General features: G+C 47.1%; 1 protein-coding gene across 3 annotated transcripts in view; it reads left to right on the forward strand.

Annotated features, from left to right (window-relative positions):
* Nucleotides 1-11,268, forward strand: part of TSHZ1 (teashirt zinc finger homeobox 1) — a 77,005-nt gene extending 65,737 nt beyond the window's left edge. For all 3 annotated transcript variants that reach the window (XM_023647997.2, XM_023647996.2, XM_023647994.2), the window contains exon 2: nt 6,753-11,268. In XM_023647997.2, the coding sequence (XP_023503765.1) occupies nt 6,830-9,952 (3,123 nt within the window). In that variant the 5' untranslated portion in view covers nt 6,753-6,829 and the 3' untranslated portion in view covers nt 9,953-11,268. The remainder of the gene's footprint in view (nt 1-6,752) is intronic.
* The last annotated feature ends 8,046 nt before the right edge of the window (nt 11,269-19,314 follow it).

Consider the following 19,314-nt stretch of genomic DNA (forward strand, 5'->3'; position numbering starts at 1 on the left):
CAGATGTGGCCCTGGGGCATGTGTCTCAAAAAGTCATTTAGCCAATTCCTCCCTGATCAGATGTGGCAGAACCAAAGAACTCCTTCCCTGCCCAGTACTGATGCCAAGTGTCCAGTTGGTCTTCTTGTCTGCAGGCCCATGGGTCCAGTCTAAGAATTTCCATCTTCACGGCCCGTGTCCTGCAAGACCCAACCGTCTCGTCTTGTCCAGGCCTAAACTCTTAATATGAAACCCAGTAGACTTTAGAGCCTCCTGAGGGCTCTGGCCCTGAGATACACATGTCCTCAGCCTGAGCCCCATTCTGGAAGGTGGGAGCTGTTGGGAGTATCCTGGGGGGCTCGGGCACTGCTTTTAAAGGATCAAGTCTAGAAGCGAGGCATGGCAGGTTGGAGTGCAACCCTGAACCTGGGGGAAGCTCAGGAAGAGCCCCACGGTCAGGTGGGAGGAGGTTGGGAGATAAGGGGTCGGTGCAGGGTGGCTGGTCTCTAGATCGCGATGCTCCTATAGTCCTCGTTATTATCACGTCTGGGGCCTTCAAACTAAGCCAGCCCTTGATGGTTCTTAGAATGGAGAGCAGAAGGGTAAGGTGAGGCTGGATGGTTGCTCACAGAATTAATCTGGAACATTCCATGGGCTCCCTCTCCCTCCTGCCCGCCTCCGTCTGTGGTGCAGTCTCCGTCTGTGTTTGCACCGTTAGGAGCTGTGGCCATCCCAAGGTCTGTGTCCCCATGTGGCCATGAGTGCTCCAGAGTCAGGTTGGCGCTGACCAGCGCTTTGGCTGGAGGGTGGCTCGTCAGAGGGGCGGGAGAATGGGGGATGTGCTGGTAGATTCCTGGGGTCAGTGGACCTGCTCTCTTCAAAACTGATCTTCCCAGGCCTTTCACCCGTGGAGGGAGTGGGAAAGCTCCTCTGGGATTGGAAGGCATCTGGCAGTATGGGCACAGGACAGACGGCCCCCCAGCTGCCCTCGAGGTCTGCGCTTCCTGGTGCCCCTTGTAAGTTAGAGTTGAAAAGTTAACCCATTAAAAACATAGGTCCAATGAGCTAAAACAACATGGTAGAATCATAAAGTAGCCAAAGAATATCAACTTACCAGAATTAATAAACTGGAAGATCATATGATAAAAGTGTAAATCCTGGTAGGTTACAAAAGGACAGGGACCACGTTGGCTGGAGGCTGAATGATGGAGCACGATGACCATGGAGCTGGTGGAGTGAGGGCCGCAGGAGAGCCCCTGCCACGGCCCCGTCTGTGGGATGGCAGCCCCCTCGAGGGAAGGCTGGCCAGAGCATGCTGGAGGGCGAGGAGAGAGCCGGAGGAAGATGGGAGGGGCCGACGCATGGGGCACTCTCCTACCCACTGGAGTCACCCCCCCTTACTTTTAAACATGCAAAAAAATATAAAAGTATCAATTAGCGAAGCCCTTCCCACATTCCCACTGCAGGCTTGGCCCTGCCCCTCCCGACTCCCTAACTCCTAGGGTCTGGCTCTCGGGCGCCAGGCCCTCCCTGAAGGTTTGCTTCCAAAAAACCACTGTTAACATTCTGTCTTACTCCAGAAACGGTGTGAAATGGCTAATCCATGTTTGTTGAACTGAAAACATTGAAGAAGATTTTGAAAATAGAGATATTTATCAAGAGCCACTTCATTCAACGCATGACCCATGCATTCATTATCTAGAAAAAGCCACTATTAACATTCTTTTGAAAGAACTTTTCCATTGTGCTCTGAGTACAGTTTTGTCTTCTGCTTTTTTTCATTTAATGACTTTGTGCATGTCGTTAAAGCATCCTTTTTAATGTTTGAATAATTTCGCATCATACGAATAAACCACAAATCACTTACCCCTCATTGTTGCAGATTTAGACTGCGGCAAGTTTTATATGGAATAATACTGTGAAAGACGTCTTTGCGCGTAGAGCTTTTTCTGTATTTCATGTCGTCTTCTGAGGCTAGACTTCCAAAAGCAAAATGATTGGGCCAAAGGGTGTCAACAGTGACAGTTTCTCTCCTTTTACTCTCCTTCGTTGAGTTTCTCTCACTTACACACCGTGACTGGCACGCAGTGGGTGTTCTCTATACTTGGTACAGAGTTACTTTGGGTCATTAATTCATTCAGCATTTCCTGGATTGAGATGCTCAGGAGAAAAAGGACAGAAATTTGGTCCTGACAGTGGCAAAGTGGCAAGACCGGGACTGGGAATCAGGCAGCCCAAATTCCAGTGCTGTGTCCATCGTTTGACTTCCGTCAACTTCTCCGACACTCAGTTTTCTCCTCTGCACCATTGGCATTTCAGTGATGCTGCCTTGAAGGGTGGTGAGGGTTGAAATGAGGAGATGAAGAGAAGTGCCCAGCCCCGTGGTGGACAGGTGGGCCTCAGCGGAGGGAGGTGAGTGAGAGCCCACAGTTTAGCTAACAGGACAGACAGGTGGAGATCTCTCAATTCTGCGTAGAATGGTGAATTCTGTGAGGGCATTAAAGGCATCATCACAGAGGTGACATCCGAACTTCCTCTTGAGGACAAGTCGGGCTCACCAGGTGGATCGGGGAGGGCAAAGGGCCGCCTGTGCCCAGGTGGACAGAGCAGTCGGGGTGCCCCGAGGGCTGGATGCGTAGCAGGGAGGGAGAGTCCGTGTGAGGACTGGCACCTCCCATGCAGAACGTGGAACTTAAAGATTGTAACTCAAGATTTGCTTCAAGCAGAACCTCCGGGCCAGCCCGAAGGAAGAGCACTGCAGGACAAGGAGAGGGAGGCGGCCCAGCTCCAACGTCTAGTGTAAGCCTTTGGGCCTGAGTTACTGAGACCTGGGCCATGGTGGGTAGAGGACTTGAGGATGGGGAGGCATTGAGGACACCGCCATTTTCCCTGCCTGGACGGCTTGTTTGGGGATAATTCAGGAACGACTGAGGACATTCCTAACTCAGGAGGAGGAAGTGTGCTGCTGTTGGGGAAGGAGGGAGTGCTGGAGGGGGCAGAGGAACTCATTTTGTTTGCAATTGGGAGTGTCTGTGGAACACCCCGTCATGATAGAGTCGTGTCATAATAACTGGAGCTCTGTCGACGTGCCAGACACGGGGCAGGCTCTGGACACGGAAGGCAACACCAGGCCCTGCCCTCACGGGGCCTCTCCTGATGGGGCGGAAGAGGCGTGGTCTCTCAGCAGGTTTGCAGGGGTGGACGTGAGTTCGGTGGTCATAGCATGCACGGAGGACTCATAGGAGGAGTTAAGATTGGCCAGAAAGAGGCTGAAGTGGGAACAGAAAGAGCGACATGAAGGAGTGGCCAGAGGAAGCCAGTGCTCCACCCCCGTAGACGATGGGGTCAACACGCGCCGTTCCCAGGAGTGTGACTGGGGTGGGAGGAACTCAAAGCTGCATCCCATCCCCACAGGGACATTTAGAAGGTGGGCATGCTCAACCCAGCACAGAGAAAGCTGGCAGGATCCCAGCCTTTACCTTACTCCACACTGGGGCTCCCCTCCTTTCCCAAGTTGTCTCCTTGAGCCCCCTCAATCTCTGCCTGCTCCCCCTGCATCGTTCCTTGCTTGGAGATGAGCTGCAGGAGGGCAGGCACACTAGGGGTCCCTCCCTTCCACACCCCCAGCTCCAGAGAAACAGTGGACATGGGTTTCCAAGTGAGAGGATGGCTCTCTGAAACCAGTGTCCTCTTAGGAAGTCTTGTCGTGGAAGAGGCTGGGGTTTGCTCCGGGTGGTTCTGTCTGACACCAGTAGTATTTGTTGCGCTGGGGCTTTGGAGTGTCAACGAGATGCATTTTAGCTTAACCTGGGGACTTCCTGAGTGTAGACTGGACTATGTCAGAAGGAGGATGGGCCCAGGATGGAGCATGATCTGATGACACTCCACTCTAGTGGGACGTGGACGGTGCAGGCAGATACCAACTAAATCACGTCTGTGCCATTTCAGGCCCTGAGATGCTGCCTCTGAGGGGGGCACTGGTGGGTGCTAAACACACCCTAGAGGCATGACAAGAAGTTTCCCACTTCTGTGTTTCCAGAGCTGAGATGAAAGGGATTTATTTATTTAGCACACACTGCCAGGTGCCTACTGTGAGGTAGACTGTGGGAGGCCTTGTTTTGGTCCAGGGAGGAAGACGGACCAGCTAACAGGCAACTGCAACATGGGGCAGTTGCACGCAGGTAGTGGACCCATGGTAATGGGCCTCCCTAGCTGAGCCACACTGGTCCAGATAAAACAGTTCCTTTAAGTTAGTTTGAATTAATTGCTAGGGTATGAATCTTCCTTTCATAAAAATGGATCGACTAAGTCTATTAGGCAGCTTCCTCCAGTTGAGCCTAGTACATGGAACTGCCTCAGGGCGCACTGTGGAGCATGCCTTGGGACAGCTCTCCGTCAGTCCAAGACTCCATGGGACCTGTTGCCTCCATCTTCAAATGAGCCCTGCCCTGCCTAGGATGCCCTGTGGGCTTAAATGTCACCATCAGAATCCACAGAGGTAGACCTTGTTCAGGTGGGCCCAGGCCAGGCAGGCTTAGAGGTGACGAGGGTGACAGGTGCTTCTGAAGGGGGCCCTTGGGCTGAGGATCTAAGCTGTGAGCCCTCGGAACGCTGGACCCTCCTAAATAAACCTTTAATAATTATGGAAAAAATGAAAACGTGATTACTTGGCCATCATTTTTTAGTTTTATGAGCTTTACATTTTACAGGAGGGCCATAGGGTTATGCAGAGCATTATTCAGACACCGACACCTGTAGTTAAACCTGAGGGCTCACACTATTGATTAGTTTTCATGCAAGCAGCACAGTATCAACAGAACTGTAATTCTGGCTTTGTCACTGGACTGCTGTTCTGCATTCAGCTGTGGAACAGACGTGAACACGCGTGCTCAGATTGCTTGATGCCATCAGCCCTAGGTGGGAATGGGCCTGTATGCAGAAAAGCACAGTGTGTGTGGGAATTCTGAAGGGTCCAGTTGAAGGAGCCTCTCCAAACAATTGATTCTGTTGTCATTCACCGTGTGTGCAAGTGTGAGTGTGCACGTGTGTTCACGGTGCCTGTGTGTGCAAACGCTCAGGAGTGCTTGCCTCCATCCCAGTCTGAACACCTCTGTGTGCAGGTGCTGATCCCCTCCTGTGGCTTCCTCCTGGCCTCGGCGTCCGCCTTTTGGCAGCAAGATGTTCTCTGTCTCTCCCATCAACCATTCCTGAAAACGTGTGTGCTCTTTGCCACCTTCCCATAGGAGCTAGCTCTGATAATGTGATAATGAGTGATCATATTTAATGAGACACCCCTCTCAGGTCGTATCAGTGCATTTTAATAGGGGCTTTCTGGAAAATATCTTAACCCCACATTTCCCAAGTAGTTGATGGAACACTAGTTCAGCTAATCGTTCCCTCAAAAAAATAATAAAAAATAAATAAAAGTACATTGGTCAAATAAGTTAAGAGGTGGTGCCTGCAATTTTCTCCCCTTGGGAGTTAACAAGGCAGGTCACATATTAGAGGATCTCAAATGTCTTGCAGGAAAACAATCAGGTGCCCTGTAATGATCTATGTGCCCTCCCACCCTCACTCCTGTGACAACTGTCAATATCCTGTAGCTTCCTCTGGGAGATGCTGCCTTCACCCCAAGACTTTACTCCTCTGTGCAGTTGTAGCCTGAAGTAGGCCATCGTAGCATATACTATTGGCCTTGATAAGTTTAAAAAACATTTTTATTATGGTAAAATATTCATAACTTAAAATTACCCCTTTAACCATTTTTAAGTGGACAGTTCAGGAGCATTAAGGACATTCATATTGTCGTGCAACCATCAACGTTATCCATCTCCAGAGCTTTTTCATCTTCTCAAACTGAAAGTGTGCCACCATTAAACACTAACTCTCCTTTCCCCCTCCGTCATCCCCTGGGAACCACCATTCTGCTCTCTGTCTCTATGAATCTGACTGCTTACAGGTAGCTCATAGAAGTAGAATCATACAACATGTGTCCTTTTATGTCTGGCTTCTTTCGCTCAGCATAGTTCCCTCCAGGGTCATCCATGTTGTAGCATGTGTCAGAATTTCCTTCCTTTGTAAGGCTGAATAATCTCCCATTGTATATACACATGTTTTGTTCACCCCCTTATCCGTCAATGGACGTTTGCATGTTTCCACCTTTTGGCCCTTATGAGTAATGCTGCCTTGTACAACTGGAGCCCTTTGACACCTGTCTGGTATCCCCATGCAGGTGACTTCTGCTCCATCCAGGCCAGGCAGGGGGCTGGTGGTTCTCGGTTTTGTTCTTTTTTTAGTGAAGACCAGATTATTTTTATTGCTTGCCTTTGAGGAATGTTTTTATTTATGGAAACCATATTACTGACTGTGGGATCTCTTGCCCTAAGAGTGGACAACCAGCTTCCACGTGATGGGAAGGCATGTGGGACTCACACGTCACTAAGGAAAGGAAGGGCCTGCAGAGGAGCTGGCTGGGCTCCCTTCCGCTCCTGCTGTGCGACCAAACGGGCATCTGTAAGAAGGGGGCGGATGCTGGCCCTTCTGCTGAGGCTCCTTCGTTGACTAGTACGCACTTAGGTGGGGTGCGGTGTCCTGGCTGACACCTGATTTCTGCCGTCGAGTCGCAGAGCGGGAACTTGTATAAAGCGAAGGTAGCCTCGTAACCTGGGAGCTTGGCTGAGAAACATCTTTTTAAAGATCATCTAACTGCTGGGGAGGCCGCGTCCTTGAAGATGATTTATTTCTCCTCACTGTGTTTCATTTTTCTCTTCTAGCTTATGTTCCTGAGGAAGAACTGAAGGCAGCAGAAATAGATGAAGAAAATGTGGAGGAGGATGGGCTGTCCCTGGGCATGCAGGAGGGCGACTATGTGTGCAATGAAGAGACAGAGATCAAAGAGGCCCAGAGCTACCAGAACTCCCCCGTCAGCACTGCGACGAACCAGGACGCCGGCTATGGGTCGCCTTTCAGCGAAAACAGCGACCAGCTAGCCCATTTCAAAAGCTCTTCCTCCAGAGAAGAGAAAGAGGATCCGCAGGGTCCAGACAGCATCTCCTACCCCCAGGACAGCTTGGCACAAATCAAGGCTGTGTATGCAAACTTATTCTCGGAATCCTGCTGGTCCAGCTTAGCTCTGGATTTAAAGAAGTCCAGTTCCACCACCAGCAACAACGATGTCGGCCAGAAGGAGGGCTCCACTCCCGCCCCTACGCCCCCCACCAGTACCACGGGGACCACGGGGACCACCGCGAGCACACCCAGCTCCAGCTCTGGCTCCAGCTCGGGCTCCAGCACCAGCACCAGCACCAGCAGCAGTGGCGGCTCGGGCTATGACTGGCATCAGGCGGCCCTGGCCAAGACGCTGCAGCAGACGTCCTCCTACGGGCTGCTCCCCGAGCCCAGCCTTTTCAGCACCGTGCAGCTATACCGGCAGAACAACAAACTCTACGGCTCTGTGTTCACCGGCGCCAGCAAGTTCCGGTGCAAAGACTGCAGCGCTGCCTACGACACGCTGGTGGAGCTGACGGTGCACATGAACGAGACGGGGCACTACCGTGACGACAACAGGGACAAGGATTCTGAGAAGACCAAGCGGTGGTCCAAGCCCAGGAAGCGCTCCCTGATGGAGATGGAAGGGAAGGAGGACGCCCAGAAAGTGCTCAAGTGCATGTACTGCGGCCACTCTTTTGAGTCCTTGCAAGACCTGAGCGTCCACATGATCAAGACAAAGCATTACCAGAAAGTGCCTCTGAAGGAGCCAGTACCAGCCATCACCAAACTGGTCCCTTCTACCAAAAAGCGAGCGCTCCAGGACCTGGTATCCCCTTGTTCTCCCGAGCCAGCAGGAATCGCTGCGGACGCTGCACTCAGTGAGTCCGCCAAGGATCAGAAGACTGCCAACCCCTACGTGACGCCCAACAACCGCTATGGCTACCAGAACGGTGCCAGCTACACCTGGCAGTTCGAGGCCCGCAAAGCACAGATCCTCAAGTGCATGGAGTGCGGCAGCTCCCACGACACCTTGCAGCAGCTCACCGCCCACATGATGGTCACCGGCCACTTCTTGAAAGTGACCACCTCTGCCTCCAAGAAAGGGAAGCAGCTGGTGCTGGACCCTGTAGTGGAAGAGAAGATCCAGTCCATACCTCTGCCCCCGACCACGCACACCCGGCTCCCCGCCTCCCACATCAAAAAGCAGCCTGACTCTCCTGCGGGCTCCACGACCTCGGAAGAGAAGAAGGAGCCAGAGAAGGAGAAGGCACCGGCCGCCAGTGACGCGGAGAAGAAGATCAAGGAGGAGAGCGAGGACGGCTCCGAGAAGTTTGAGCCCACCACCCTCTATCAGTACCTCCGTGAGGAGGACCTGGACGACAGCCCCAAGGGCGGGGTGGACATTCTGAAGTCCCTAGAAAACACGGTCTCCACCGCCATCAGCAAAGCCCAGAACGGCGCGCCCTCGTGGGGCGGCTACCCCAGCATCCACGCGGCCTACCAGCTGCCTGGCACCGTGAAGCCGCTGCCGGCAGTGCAGAGCGTGCAGATACAGCCGTCCTACGCCAGCAGCGTGAAGTCGCTGTCCTCAGAGCACAGTGCCCTCCTGCACTCCCCGGGGAGCCTCACGCCACCGCCCCACAAGAGCAACGTGTCGGCCATGGAGGAGCTGGTGGAGAAGGTCACTGGCAAGGTCAGTGTGAAGAAGGAGGAGAAGCCTGCAGAGAAGGAGAGGGGCTCCCCGGCCAAGGCCGTGTCCCCCGTGGCCAAAGAGAATAAAGATTTCCCTAGAACGGAGGAAGTCAGCGGCAAACCGCAGCAGAGGAAGGGCCCCGACACGGAGGTGGGCAAGGCCAAGAGAGAGGGCGCGGTGGACGCCCACACCCCAAATGGCACCGAGCCTCTCAAAGCCAAAGTCACCAATGGCTGCAGTACCCTGGGGATCATCACGGACCACTCCCCGGAGCCCTCCTTCATCAGCCCGCTGAGCGCGCTGCAGTCCATCATGAACACCCACCTTGGCAAGGTGTCCAAGCCCGTGAGCCCCTCGCTCGACCCACTGGCCATGCTGTACAAAATCAGCAACAGCATGCTAGACAATCCCGTCTACCCCGCCACGCCCGGCAAGCAGGCCGACGCCATCGACCGCTACTACTACGAGAACAGCGACCAGCCCATCGACCTGACCAAGTCCAAAAGCAAGCCCCTGGTGTCCAGCGCAGCCGACTCCGTCTCGTCACCTCTCCGGGAGAGCGCCCTGATGGACATCTCTGACATGGTGAAAAACCTCACGGGCCGGCTGACCCCCAAGTCCTCCACGCCCTCCACGGTGTCGGAGAAATCGGACGCCGACGGCAGCAGCTTCGAGGAGGCGCTGGACGAGCTGTCGCCCGTTCACAAGAGGAAGGGACGACAGTCCAACTGGAACCCCCAGCACCTGCTCATCCTGCAGGCCCAGTTCGCCTCGAGCCTGCGGGAGACCTCGGAAGGTAAGTACATCATGTCGGACCTGGGCCCTCAGGAGCGGGTGCACATCTCCAAGTTTACCGGGCTCTCCATGACCACCATCAGCCACTGGCTGGCCAACGTGAAGTACCAGCTGAGGAGGACAGGGGGGACGAAGTTCCTCAAGAACCTGGACACAGGGCATCCTGTTTTCTTTTGCAACGATTGTGCCTCTCAGTTCAGAACTGCTTCTACGTACATAAATCATCTAGAGACACATTTAGGCTTCAGCTTGAAGGATCTCTCCAAGCTGCCACTAAATCAGATTCAAGAACAGCAGAATGTCTCGAAGGTCCTGGCTAACAAAGCTCTGGGCCCCGTGGGGGCCGCCGAGGACGACTTGGGCTCCACATTCCAATGTAAGCTCTGCAACCGGACTTTTGCGAGCAAGCACGCGGTCAAACTGCACCTTAGTAAGACCCACGGCAAGTCCCCGGAGGACCACCTGATCTATGTGACAGAGTTGGAAAAACAGTAGCGTCCAGGTATGCAAGGGACCCCGGCACATTGCACTAACGTCCTCGTACTGCACTAGGCCTGGCCTGAGCCTCCGAAATCAGCCTTTCCTTTGTTGCCGAACTGCCTGTCTGGACCTTGGTTTTTCTTACACATATTTTGTAGTTATATTTATATGCTCTTTGTCCGATTGTGCATGTTATTTTTCTTTTTCCGTGAGTCAAAGTCTGACCTTTATTTTCAACATCTGTTCTTGATGTTAAGCTATCTTTTGTAGGAAATAGTGGGGCACACTACTCAGAGACATTTATTTAGCAGGAAAGAAAGACACAAATAACAATGACAAAAAGACATCCTAAAATTACAAAGTGGCCATGACAATAAAGGTCACAGAACTTAGTAGTGTTGAATTTAACCCTTTGAGGACTGTAATTGCATTTCTGTGCCTTTCACTCAAAAAAAAAAAAAAAAAGAAAAAAAGGCTTAAAGGCATTTCATTCAGATCAAAAGCTGTGTCAGACACAAAACTTATTTAATAATTAAAAAATGAGCTTTTATATGCAGAACTGGTTTGTGAAGGAAACATGCATGCAGCTGTTGGAAGATAGAAAGTTGTCTAGGACTCGTGGGGTTAGAAAGCCACAACTTTACACGTTTAAAACAAAAAGCAAAACAAAAAGAACTAACAACAGCAAACACCCCATTTGCCACTATGCCCAAACCCTCTGGATGCTGAAAAATGCCATTTTTGGCAAAAAAAAAAAAACAGTATGCAAGCTATTATTTAAAAATGTGTAAAAATGCTATTTCCTTTTTCCTGTAAAATACTGCGGTTTATAGTTATTTACAAATGTAAGCTTTGGTACAAGCTGACCTTTCTATAGCGTGCTGCATTGGTAAATGAAAAAAATCGGGCACACGTCGGAGTCCTTTCCTTGTAAATTGCCAGCATCAGCTTAAAAACTCCTACATGTTACATATCGTACCATTTTAATCTATTCAACTTTCTTTGTACCTTCTGGCTGTATGCTTTCTCTTTTAACTTTTTATATTGTCATTTTATATTAAATTTCTGTGTATATAATGTAAAACCACAATTTTTGAATAAAATTTAGTTCCTGCAGCTTGATTTAAATAGAGAAATTTTACTGGCACCTGCATCTTTCCAGATGCATGTATATCAGACAAAAATAAATAAATGAAACGAAGCAAGCAATGCACTATTAATTATACATTTTGATGTTCTATCATTAATATTGTACAGTACATTTTGGTTCACACAATTAAATCCACTGTTTTCTCAAATGTAAAATAAAGCCACATGCAGTCCTTGATTTACGTAGATTGTCACGTCGTCATTATTTTGCCTTTGAGATGTTATTTCAGCAACAAGAGGCATTGCTGATGCGATCTACCAACGGAAATTCCATTCAGAGTCATCGTCTTATGATTTGTGTGCTGACACGCTTCACTCAAATGATAAGTATTGCATTTTTTAAAATGGTAATTAAAATTTTTAACTCCACCGGGTGCCGCGGATTTCTGAGTGTAGACGTTGAGTGATGGCTGTTTTGTACATAGAGGGACTGAGGTGCTTCCTTTGGAGAATCCTCATGGATTATTTTAAAATGTTTACAGTTATCCTTTGTGTGCACCCGGGGCCTTAGTGATGGGGGCAGGACGGTAGGCTTTGCTCCAGCAGCCAAGACCCTGCGGGCCCTGGAACCGGTTCTGCGTTGCTCCAAACAGGAGCTCCTGCTTTCTGCACTTTAAAAAGTGTGCGACTTTTAAAAAGTGGCCACTCTCTGATTCCATGCTGGGTCCAGCCTCACATCCGCAGGTGGCTCTGGAGCACTAAGGGATTGACTGAGGAGACCACCGGGACTCTTGGCCTGTGAGTGCCACGACCTGACCCCTGAGGTCCAGGCTCATGGCTTCAGTCTGTGTGGGGGACACACGACGTTCCCGGCCGACCTCTTCTGCCCCAGAAGTCCTTAATGATGTGGGCAGGAAAATGGCTTTTTCCACCTTTCACTTACATTTTCATTAAATTATGCCCTGAGAAACGTTAGAACTTAGTGCTCTGTTCAGAAGCAGCTAAGCCGCCGTGCCAGTTCCAAATTCCCTTGGTGGCCTGGGCCCTGTTCCCTCAGTGGTGGCAGGAGGAGGGCGGGGCGGGTCCAGGGTTCCCTCGGGCTCTGTTCTGTCGCGCAGAGTGCAAGGGAGTTTGGCTTCCTGTCTCGGACTGTTTCCATTGGTGAATAGCTCTGTGTGATAGGAGCTCCGGCCATTTAGACTTTGCGGTTCAATTACTGGGTCATTATGTACGTTGGGCTTGAGGGGCCACAGAGGATAACAACTTGGTGTATGGAGGGAGCATGGGGTCTTTGCATAATAGCCCTTCGACGTTATATTTATTTTACCAGAGGCCTGCAAATACATGATCCTGCGGCTTCAGCCTTCTGGTCACAGAGTCAGAAGCAGCAGGTGAAGTGGTGTGATGGGAGGTGGGAGCGTCTGGGTTCAGTCAGTCCCCTGTGTAGCTGCTAAGGATTTGAAAGCTGCTCACAACCTGAGTTCTGACCCCTGGGGCTTGGGCAAGAATTTGGGTCTTCCTTTCTTACATTTTTCTGATTCATCAGCCACATTGCTATCTTGTCATCAACCCTAGGTCCCCAACCAATGGATAGAAGGCTCCGCTGGTCATCTTTACTGTTACTCAGGGAGATGGTGATCCTGGTCATATTTATGGAGCACTTCCTGCGTGCAGGGCTGTTCTGAGTGCTCCGCACACGTTAACTCATTCAGGCCTCAACTGTATGCAGAGAGTCCTGTTACTTCTACCCTGGAGCACAGCACAGAGACTTGCCCAGGGTCACATGGCTCACAATTGACAGAACTTGGGCTCTGAGGCCAAGAGGCTTTGCCCAGGACTGAGCTTTCTCAGCCGCCTGCCCCAGGGGTGACCCGCCCTGGGTGTGATCTGCCCCAGGTGAGGGTGTGGCAACAAAGGTCCCAGGGCAGCTTCTATGCATGAGGACTAGAGCCTAGTGGTTTGGGTGATGCTGATGGACACTGACGTGAGCAACCACCCTGAGCACACCTTGCATTCTTCAAATCACCTCCAACTGCAGCCCACATCCCATTGCAAAATGTGGCAGCTCTATCTTCTGTTGGATCTGAAAAATAATTTGAAAGAATGTTTATGAGTTTGTGGCAACTTCAATTGAATACAAGTCTACCCAGTAATACGGAAACTGGATTAGTATAAATACAGACAGATTCAATATTCCAGGGAAGAAACTGGACATCTCTAGTTTGAGGATTTACTGTGCAGACATTTCTGCTTCCTTCATCTCTCCTCCATCTAGTCTCGTGTGTCCCCAGAATTGACTCCACAAACGGCCTGTGTGCTCTCCTTTTCTCCAGAGTCCTCCCTTAGCCCGGGGGAGCAGGTCTGCATCTTCTGGAGCATGAGGGCAAATGGCTCTGAGCAACTGGAGAGAGCTGGCCACCCGGCCACCTGTAGGAGCCTGGGAGGGGTGGGGTGGAAGGCAAGTGACTTGGCGTCCATGTTTTCGTTTGGTTAGGCTAACACTGCACGTGCAAATGAACCCTACTTTGCATTCACATTTGCAGCTTGAGACTTGGGTTTAAGGACTAATCAAATATTTTTTCCTTGAAGTGTGGGATTTTAAAGTTTGAGATATTCCTGAACGTGGGTTGGGGGAGCATGTTCATTGTTATTACGTCGATATTTAAAGAGATATAAAACCTGTGATAGAAAAAAAACTATTGATAGACAATAGTTTGTGTAAGAGAAACACACTTTTAGGCATTATATGCAAAAAGAAGTGATTCAAAACTTTTAAGTTTTGTGTCCCTACTTTTCCATAATTGGTAATCTTTAAAGAGCTATTAAGATTAGTTTAAGCATGTCTAAACTCCATCTGAATTCTCAGAAACCTATATGTACAAATAAAGGTTTCTGCTTTTTTTCAGGGTGAAACTTCTTGTTACTTACTTTATTACTATTTCTCTGAAGATGATGGAGACCATTAAAAATCAGTTACTGTGTAAAAGTAAAAGATACCAAAGAGTAAAATTTGGAGAGCATTTATACCTTTTACGTAACTTTTATTCTTATAATAAAAGTAATACATAGTCATTGCAGAAAACTTGGAACACAAAAAAATAAAGCAGAAAATAAAACTTAACTATTATTTTCATCTAGAGAAAAATCACTGTTAATATTTTAGTGCTAATATCTTTTTTCTGTGTTTCTACAAGATAGAGATCACGCTCAACATACTTTTGTGTTTTGCTTTCTTTACCTGATAGTAGATAATGCATATTTGCCCATTTTATTAAATATCAAATATTTCTAATCTTATTGAGATGTACAGTAATTAATTTAATCAATACTCTATTAGAATTAAAAAAAATAGATTTTTTTCAAGTTTTCACTATTTCAGATGAATACAAAGAACACGCCACTCAATATTTCTGACTATTTCGGTAGGATAAATACTTGCAATTGAAATTTCTGCGTCGTAGTGTGATTTGCTGTGTACCCAAACTGCCCACAGAATGCTCGTCCTGGCATCCACCCCCATCAGCCGGAGTATGACCATTTCTCCACACCTTTGTGAATACAAGGATTTTTTTTTTTAATTTTCTGGGTGTTTTCACTAATTGGCTAATGAGATTTTGATGTTTTAATTTATGATATTTTTAATATTTATTGTCCATTGATGTTATTTAAAGAAAATGTGGTTTAAGAACATGCATGCTTTTTGGAGTACTTTCATATGAATTATGATTTCATTTAAACTCAGGTGGCCAATATCCATACTTTACAGACAACACAACAGAGAACAGAGAAAGGAGTGAACTGAAATCTGCAGCTCCCTTCTGGCTCTGGGACTGGGACTTGACAGCAATCTTGCGATCCTGTCCCCTCAGTGGAGTCCACTATCCTACAGCTCATTAAAATGCACCCATAGATGTCAAGTAAATACGCCTAGCACTGCCTTTAAATTGTCTGACTCATAATAGGGAGAAAAGTTCCAAATTCTATGATTGCTATTGCTAACTTACAATTCATATGGATTAGGCAAACAAAGGTAGTTTCAAAATAAAGTGGACCATCCTAGGAAGATGAGCTTGATCCCCTAAAGTGATTCCATAAAACAAACACACTTGGGTGAGAGTTAGAAGCAGAGAGAGAAGGACCACTTCAAAAGTCATATCAGAAATCTCTCCCGAGTGCAGGTTAGTTTGTCCCAGAGCTAAAGTGCAAAGGTATTGCTAAGCTAGAACCTAATGTCTTTGACCCAGGTTTCTGACGGGAAAGCTGTGAAGATTATGAGGAAGGCGCATCACCTTGAGATCGATGAAGATCAGCAGGGTCTTGAGAGCACACAAGATCAATAAGTGTTTTCACCAACAAGTATTTAGAAATTGACCCACAACTAGGTAGTCATTATTTTTCTTAAATCACATAAAAATATTTACAATTTGATCTGCGTAAAGATTGTCTAATGATATCTTACAAGGTAATTGACTTCCACCAGTTGAAGAGAGAGTACAAGCAGTGGGCTTACGTATGTCGTCACATTTTGTTAAAATATTTGAGATGCGGCACACATCATATTTTTTTAATTGAGGTATAATTGACGTATAACATTATATTAGTTTCAGGTGTACACCATAATGATTCGGTATATGTAAATATTGCTAAATGATCATCACAATAAGCCTAATTAACATCTATCACCACACATAGTTCGAAATTTTTTTTCTTGTGATGAGAACTTTTAAGATCTACTCTCTTAGCAACTTTCAAATATACAATATAGTCTTATTGACTGTAGTTGCCATGCTGTACATCACATCCCCAGGACTGATTTGTTTTATAATTGGAAGTTTGCACCTGTTGGCCACCTTCACCCGTTTCACCCACTCCCCGAGCCCTTGCCTCTGGCAACCACCAATCTGTTCTATCTATGAATTCGGGGGTTTTTGCAGATTCTACATATAAGTGAGATCATACAGTGTTTGTCTTTATCTGTTTGACTTCTTTCACTTCATCATATTTAAATATAAACTAAAAAAGCAGTTTTCAGGTTGGAGAGAATGCATTGCTTAAAAATGAATTTAAAAGGAGATCTTTAAGACTGAGAGCATTCTACACAAACCTAAAATGTCAGGGATGTTTTTCTTTGAAAGTTTGTTTGACCAAAAAGTACCTTAGTGAAAGGGATTGAGGACCGTTACAGTGGGAATCAGCAGTTTCTAAAACGTGTACATAATAAGGAGAATCCCATTTTGCATAACTGGAACCATTAACGAAATTCTTCCAATCAACTCATATGCAGCTGGATTTCCTATGAGCTGTTACAAACCACTCAATCAATCCCAAGATTAAAACGTTTTCCTCCCTTCAGTAAATTTTTATGCATTTATGCATGTTTTCAGAGTAATTTTTTCAGTTTTATCCAACTGACTGAAACAAAGAATTTCCTTTTCTCTGTGCAGAATAACAAAATATGTGAGTGTGCAATAAGTGCTATGTAATAATAAAACTAAAAGAGGTTGGAATTCTGGAATCCTTTCTGACCTGTGTAGTTTAAAATTATATATTGAATCATATTTCCAAGCCATAGCTTTCTGATACATAACTCATTGCCATTATGCACAATTTATCTTGATTAATGATTGAAAAATTAATCATTATACTTACCAATTTCAACCTTTGACTCCTTAAAGTCATTAAAAGTATGGAAGGCCAATATTTAATTCTGTTTGGTTTGTTAACTTTAAGAGACAGTGGTGCCCTAAATACCTTCACTTCATTTGTAATACATTTATTTATAAATTAGTAAAATGTAATGTCCACTTTCAAAGCCATATAGTCTCCTTTTGGAGATTCCTGTCCTTATTCTTTTAGAGTCATAAAATTAGCAAATCATTGACTTGGATATGCAAATTCCAGGATGGTGAGCTCAAATACTAGTTTTGTTTACTGGAACCATGGGTGTTCGCATTGTTGAATGGCATGACAAATGACCATATCTCAAAATTGGACTCTAGACATATTAATGGGGACAACTTCCATTTCCATCCTTCCTTTCATCAGTTAGTTGAAACCAGTGGCATTAAAATCTGAAATAATCTGTAAGCAGAAATCTGATGGAAAGGACTTTGTTCCAACTTCAGATTACTATGAAAAATATTTTTCAAATAGGAGGGCATTTAAAGCGGCAATCCCTTTCATGGTGATTATTAAATATAACGTGAATATTCGTCTTTAAGTTCTGGTTAGATAGTTGGAACCTCACAATGACAATATGTAACATCTTATTTGTTGTCATGGAAGCATTGTAATATCACAAAGTCTTTCTAACAAAACAATGAGAGCTGCAGAGAGGCGCAGCAAGTTCCTGTCACTCAGCTTCTCAGAAGAAAACAATAGACTGCTGAAAAAGGAGTCGCAAACTTACTCTTCCCAGATGACCTCTCACTTTTCTTAAGATTTGTTTCAATCAAAGCACCCGTCCTTTTTTCCTGAGACTTAGATTTTTAAATTCCTTGTTACTTGCTTCCAGAGGCTTACCTTTTTAAGAGTGGAATCCCATATCAGAAATAGAAAGTCTGATATTTCAGATACGGGTGTGAATGTCATCCATTTGCCAGTGGTTTCCATGCTAATTGCGTTTTTTTTGACATGAATAGATGCCATGAACTTTTTTTTTTTTTCAAATGTGAAACCAGCAATGCACTTGCTCAATGCACGTGGCACGTTGACTGTACTCATTTTCCCCGCTGCCATGTATCATTGTGCCTCTTCCCAAGGGCAAATTTGGTCTTTCTTAAGCCTCAACTCCTCAAAGACAAAATAAAATTTTTTCTCTTGAAGTGATAACATTTAGCCTTCTTACTCACTTTCCAAGTGTTTCCTTCTTGGAAATCTCCACTTTCTAGAGTCCTTCAGGCTAGTCGGCATTGTAGAAAAACCAGGAGGAAGGAGCCCCTGGGAGAGCAGGTGTGTGCTAAGTAGGTGCCTATGTTCCCGTGGTCAAACCCGCGTGCAGGGTGGGAGGACGCTGTCTTGCTGTGTCTCAGTAGGAGGAACCGTAGGAGGGCTGAGACTCAGAGGAGGGTGTGGGCAGGCCCCATACAGATTAGACAGCCCGGAGGATTGTTTTGTGCGGGACTGGGTTCATGGTCTCCATTGTCATTTGAGAAGGTTCCAGCTGTTCTGCCACCTGTATTAGGAGAGAATGAAGAGCAGATGGATCCACCTTACGGAGAGAGAGAGACTGCAGAGACAGAATTAGGCCACCGGACCAAGGCAGCAGCTGGTGCAATGCAACAAGTACAACATATGGCACAGATGGACATAGCTAAGGTGACGCAGATGGATGAACGTAACTAAAACTGAGTAGTTGGAAGCTAGAAAGGAGCAGGAGTGACGTGGACTGTTGACGGGGCGTCCTGGGCCGGTGGATGGAGATCTAGTTGTAACTATCACAGATGGTTCATAGATTTCATTTGGTAAGGAAAATTGCAAACAGGGTATTGGAGTGTGGCCTTTCTAGGGTTAAAGATCCTTAGGCTTTGGAGAGAATGTATAAAAGAACATTTCTTTCTGAAATAATTTATGGAAATGCTGTGCTCCCTTTGAAGGTTCCATGTCACCGCGTGGCACTACGCAGTGTTCTCTTTCTTCACCTGTCAGGCAAAGACCACCTCGAAGAGTCTCACTGCTGATTACTAGTTAATTGTCATTAATAAGTGACAACTGACATTATGGGGGCTTAATGCAGAGAGAACAGAAAAGAGCCACAGATATTCTAATGAGCTGACTCCTACGTGCCCTCTATTGTTGTCGAAAATGAGGAGCTGTCGTCATTGTTCAGGAGAGGGGCTTCAATTGCTCTGGAAAATATTCTCTTTTAATTTCTTTATGCATAGATAATTCCCGGTACTCTGTATTTCTCTCTCTCCCACTCCCCTCTCCTTTGAGCACACACACACACACACACACGTGCGTGCACACTTTCTCACTCTTTCCTATGAGCATGCTAAAAACTCCCAACTTATGAGGTCCTGTAACTTATTCCTAGACGAGGAAGTCGTGCACTTAAGAAGAACCCTGCATTTATGGAGCAGATAGAAAAGAAAGGCCGTTTAATATCATAAGTTTTAGCTGACTTGGATGGGGACCAAGGTAGAGAGGTCCCGAGCTGAGAAATGAGGGGTGGAAGGAAGGAGAAGGGGAGGAATTGATTTAACAAGAAAAGATCCACCAGTCACAACCGGAAAGCTAAAAGTGATGATCAAGAACATATGAACACATGTCACAGTCAATCTACCCGG

This window comes from Equus caballus, chromosome 8 (genome assembly GCF_041296265.1).
Source record: "Equus caballus isolate H_3958 breed thoroughbred chromosome 8, TB-T2T, whole genome shotgun sequence".
In the NCBI taxonomy this organism is placed as follows: Eukaryota; Metazoa; Chordata; class Mammalia; order Perissodactyla; family Equidae; genus Equus; species Equus caballus.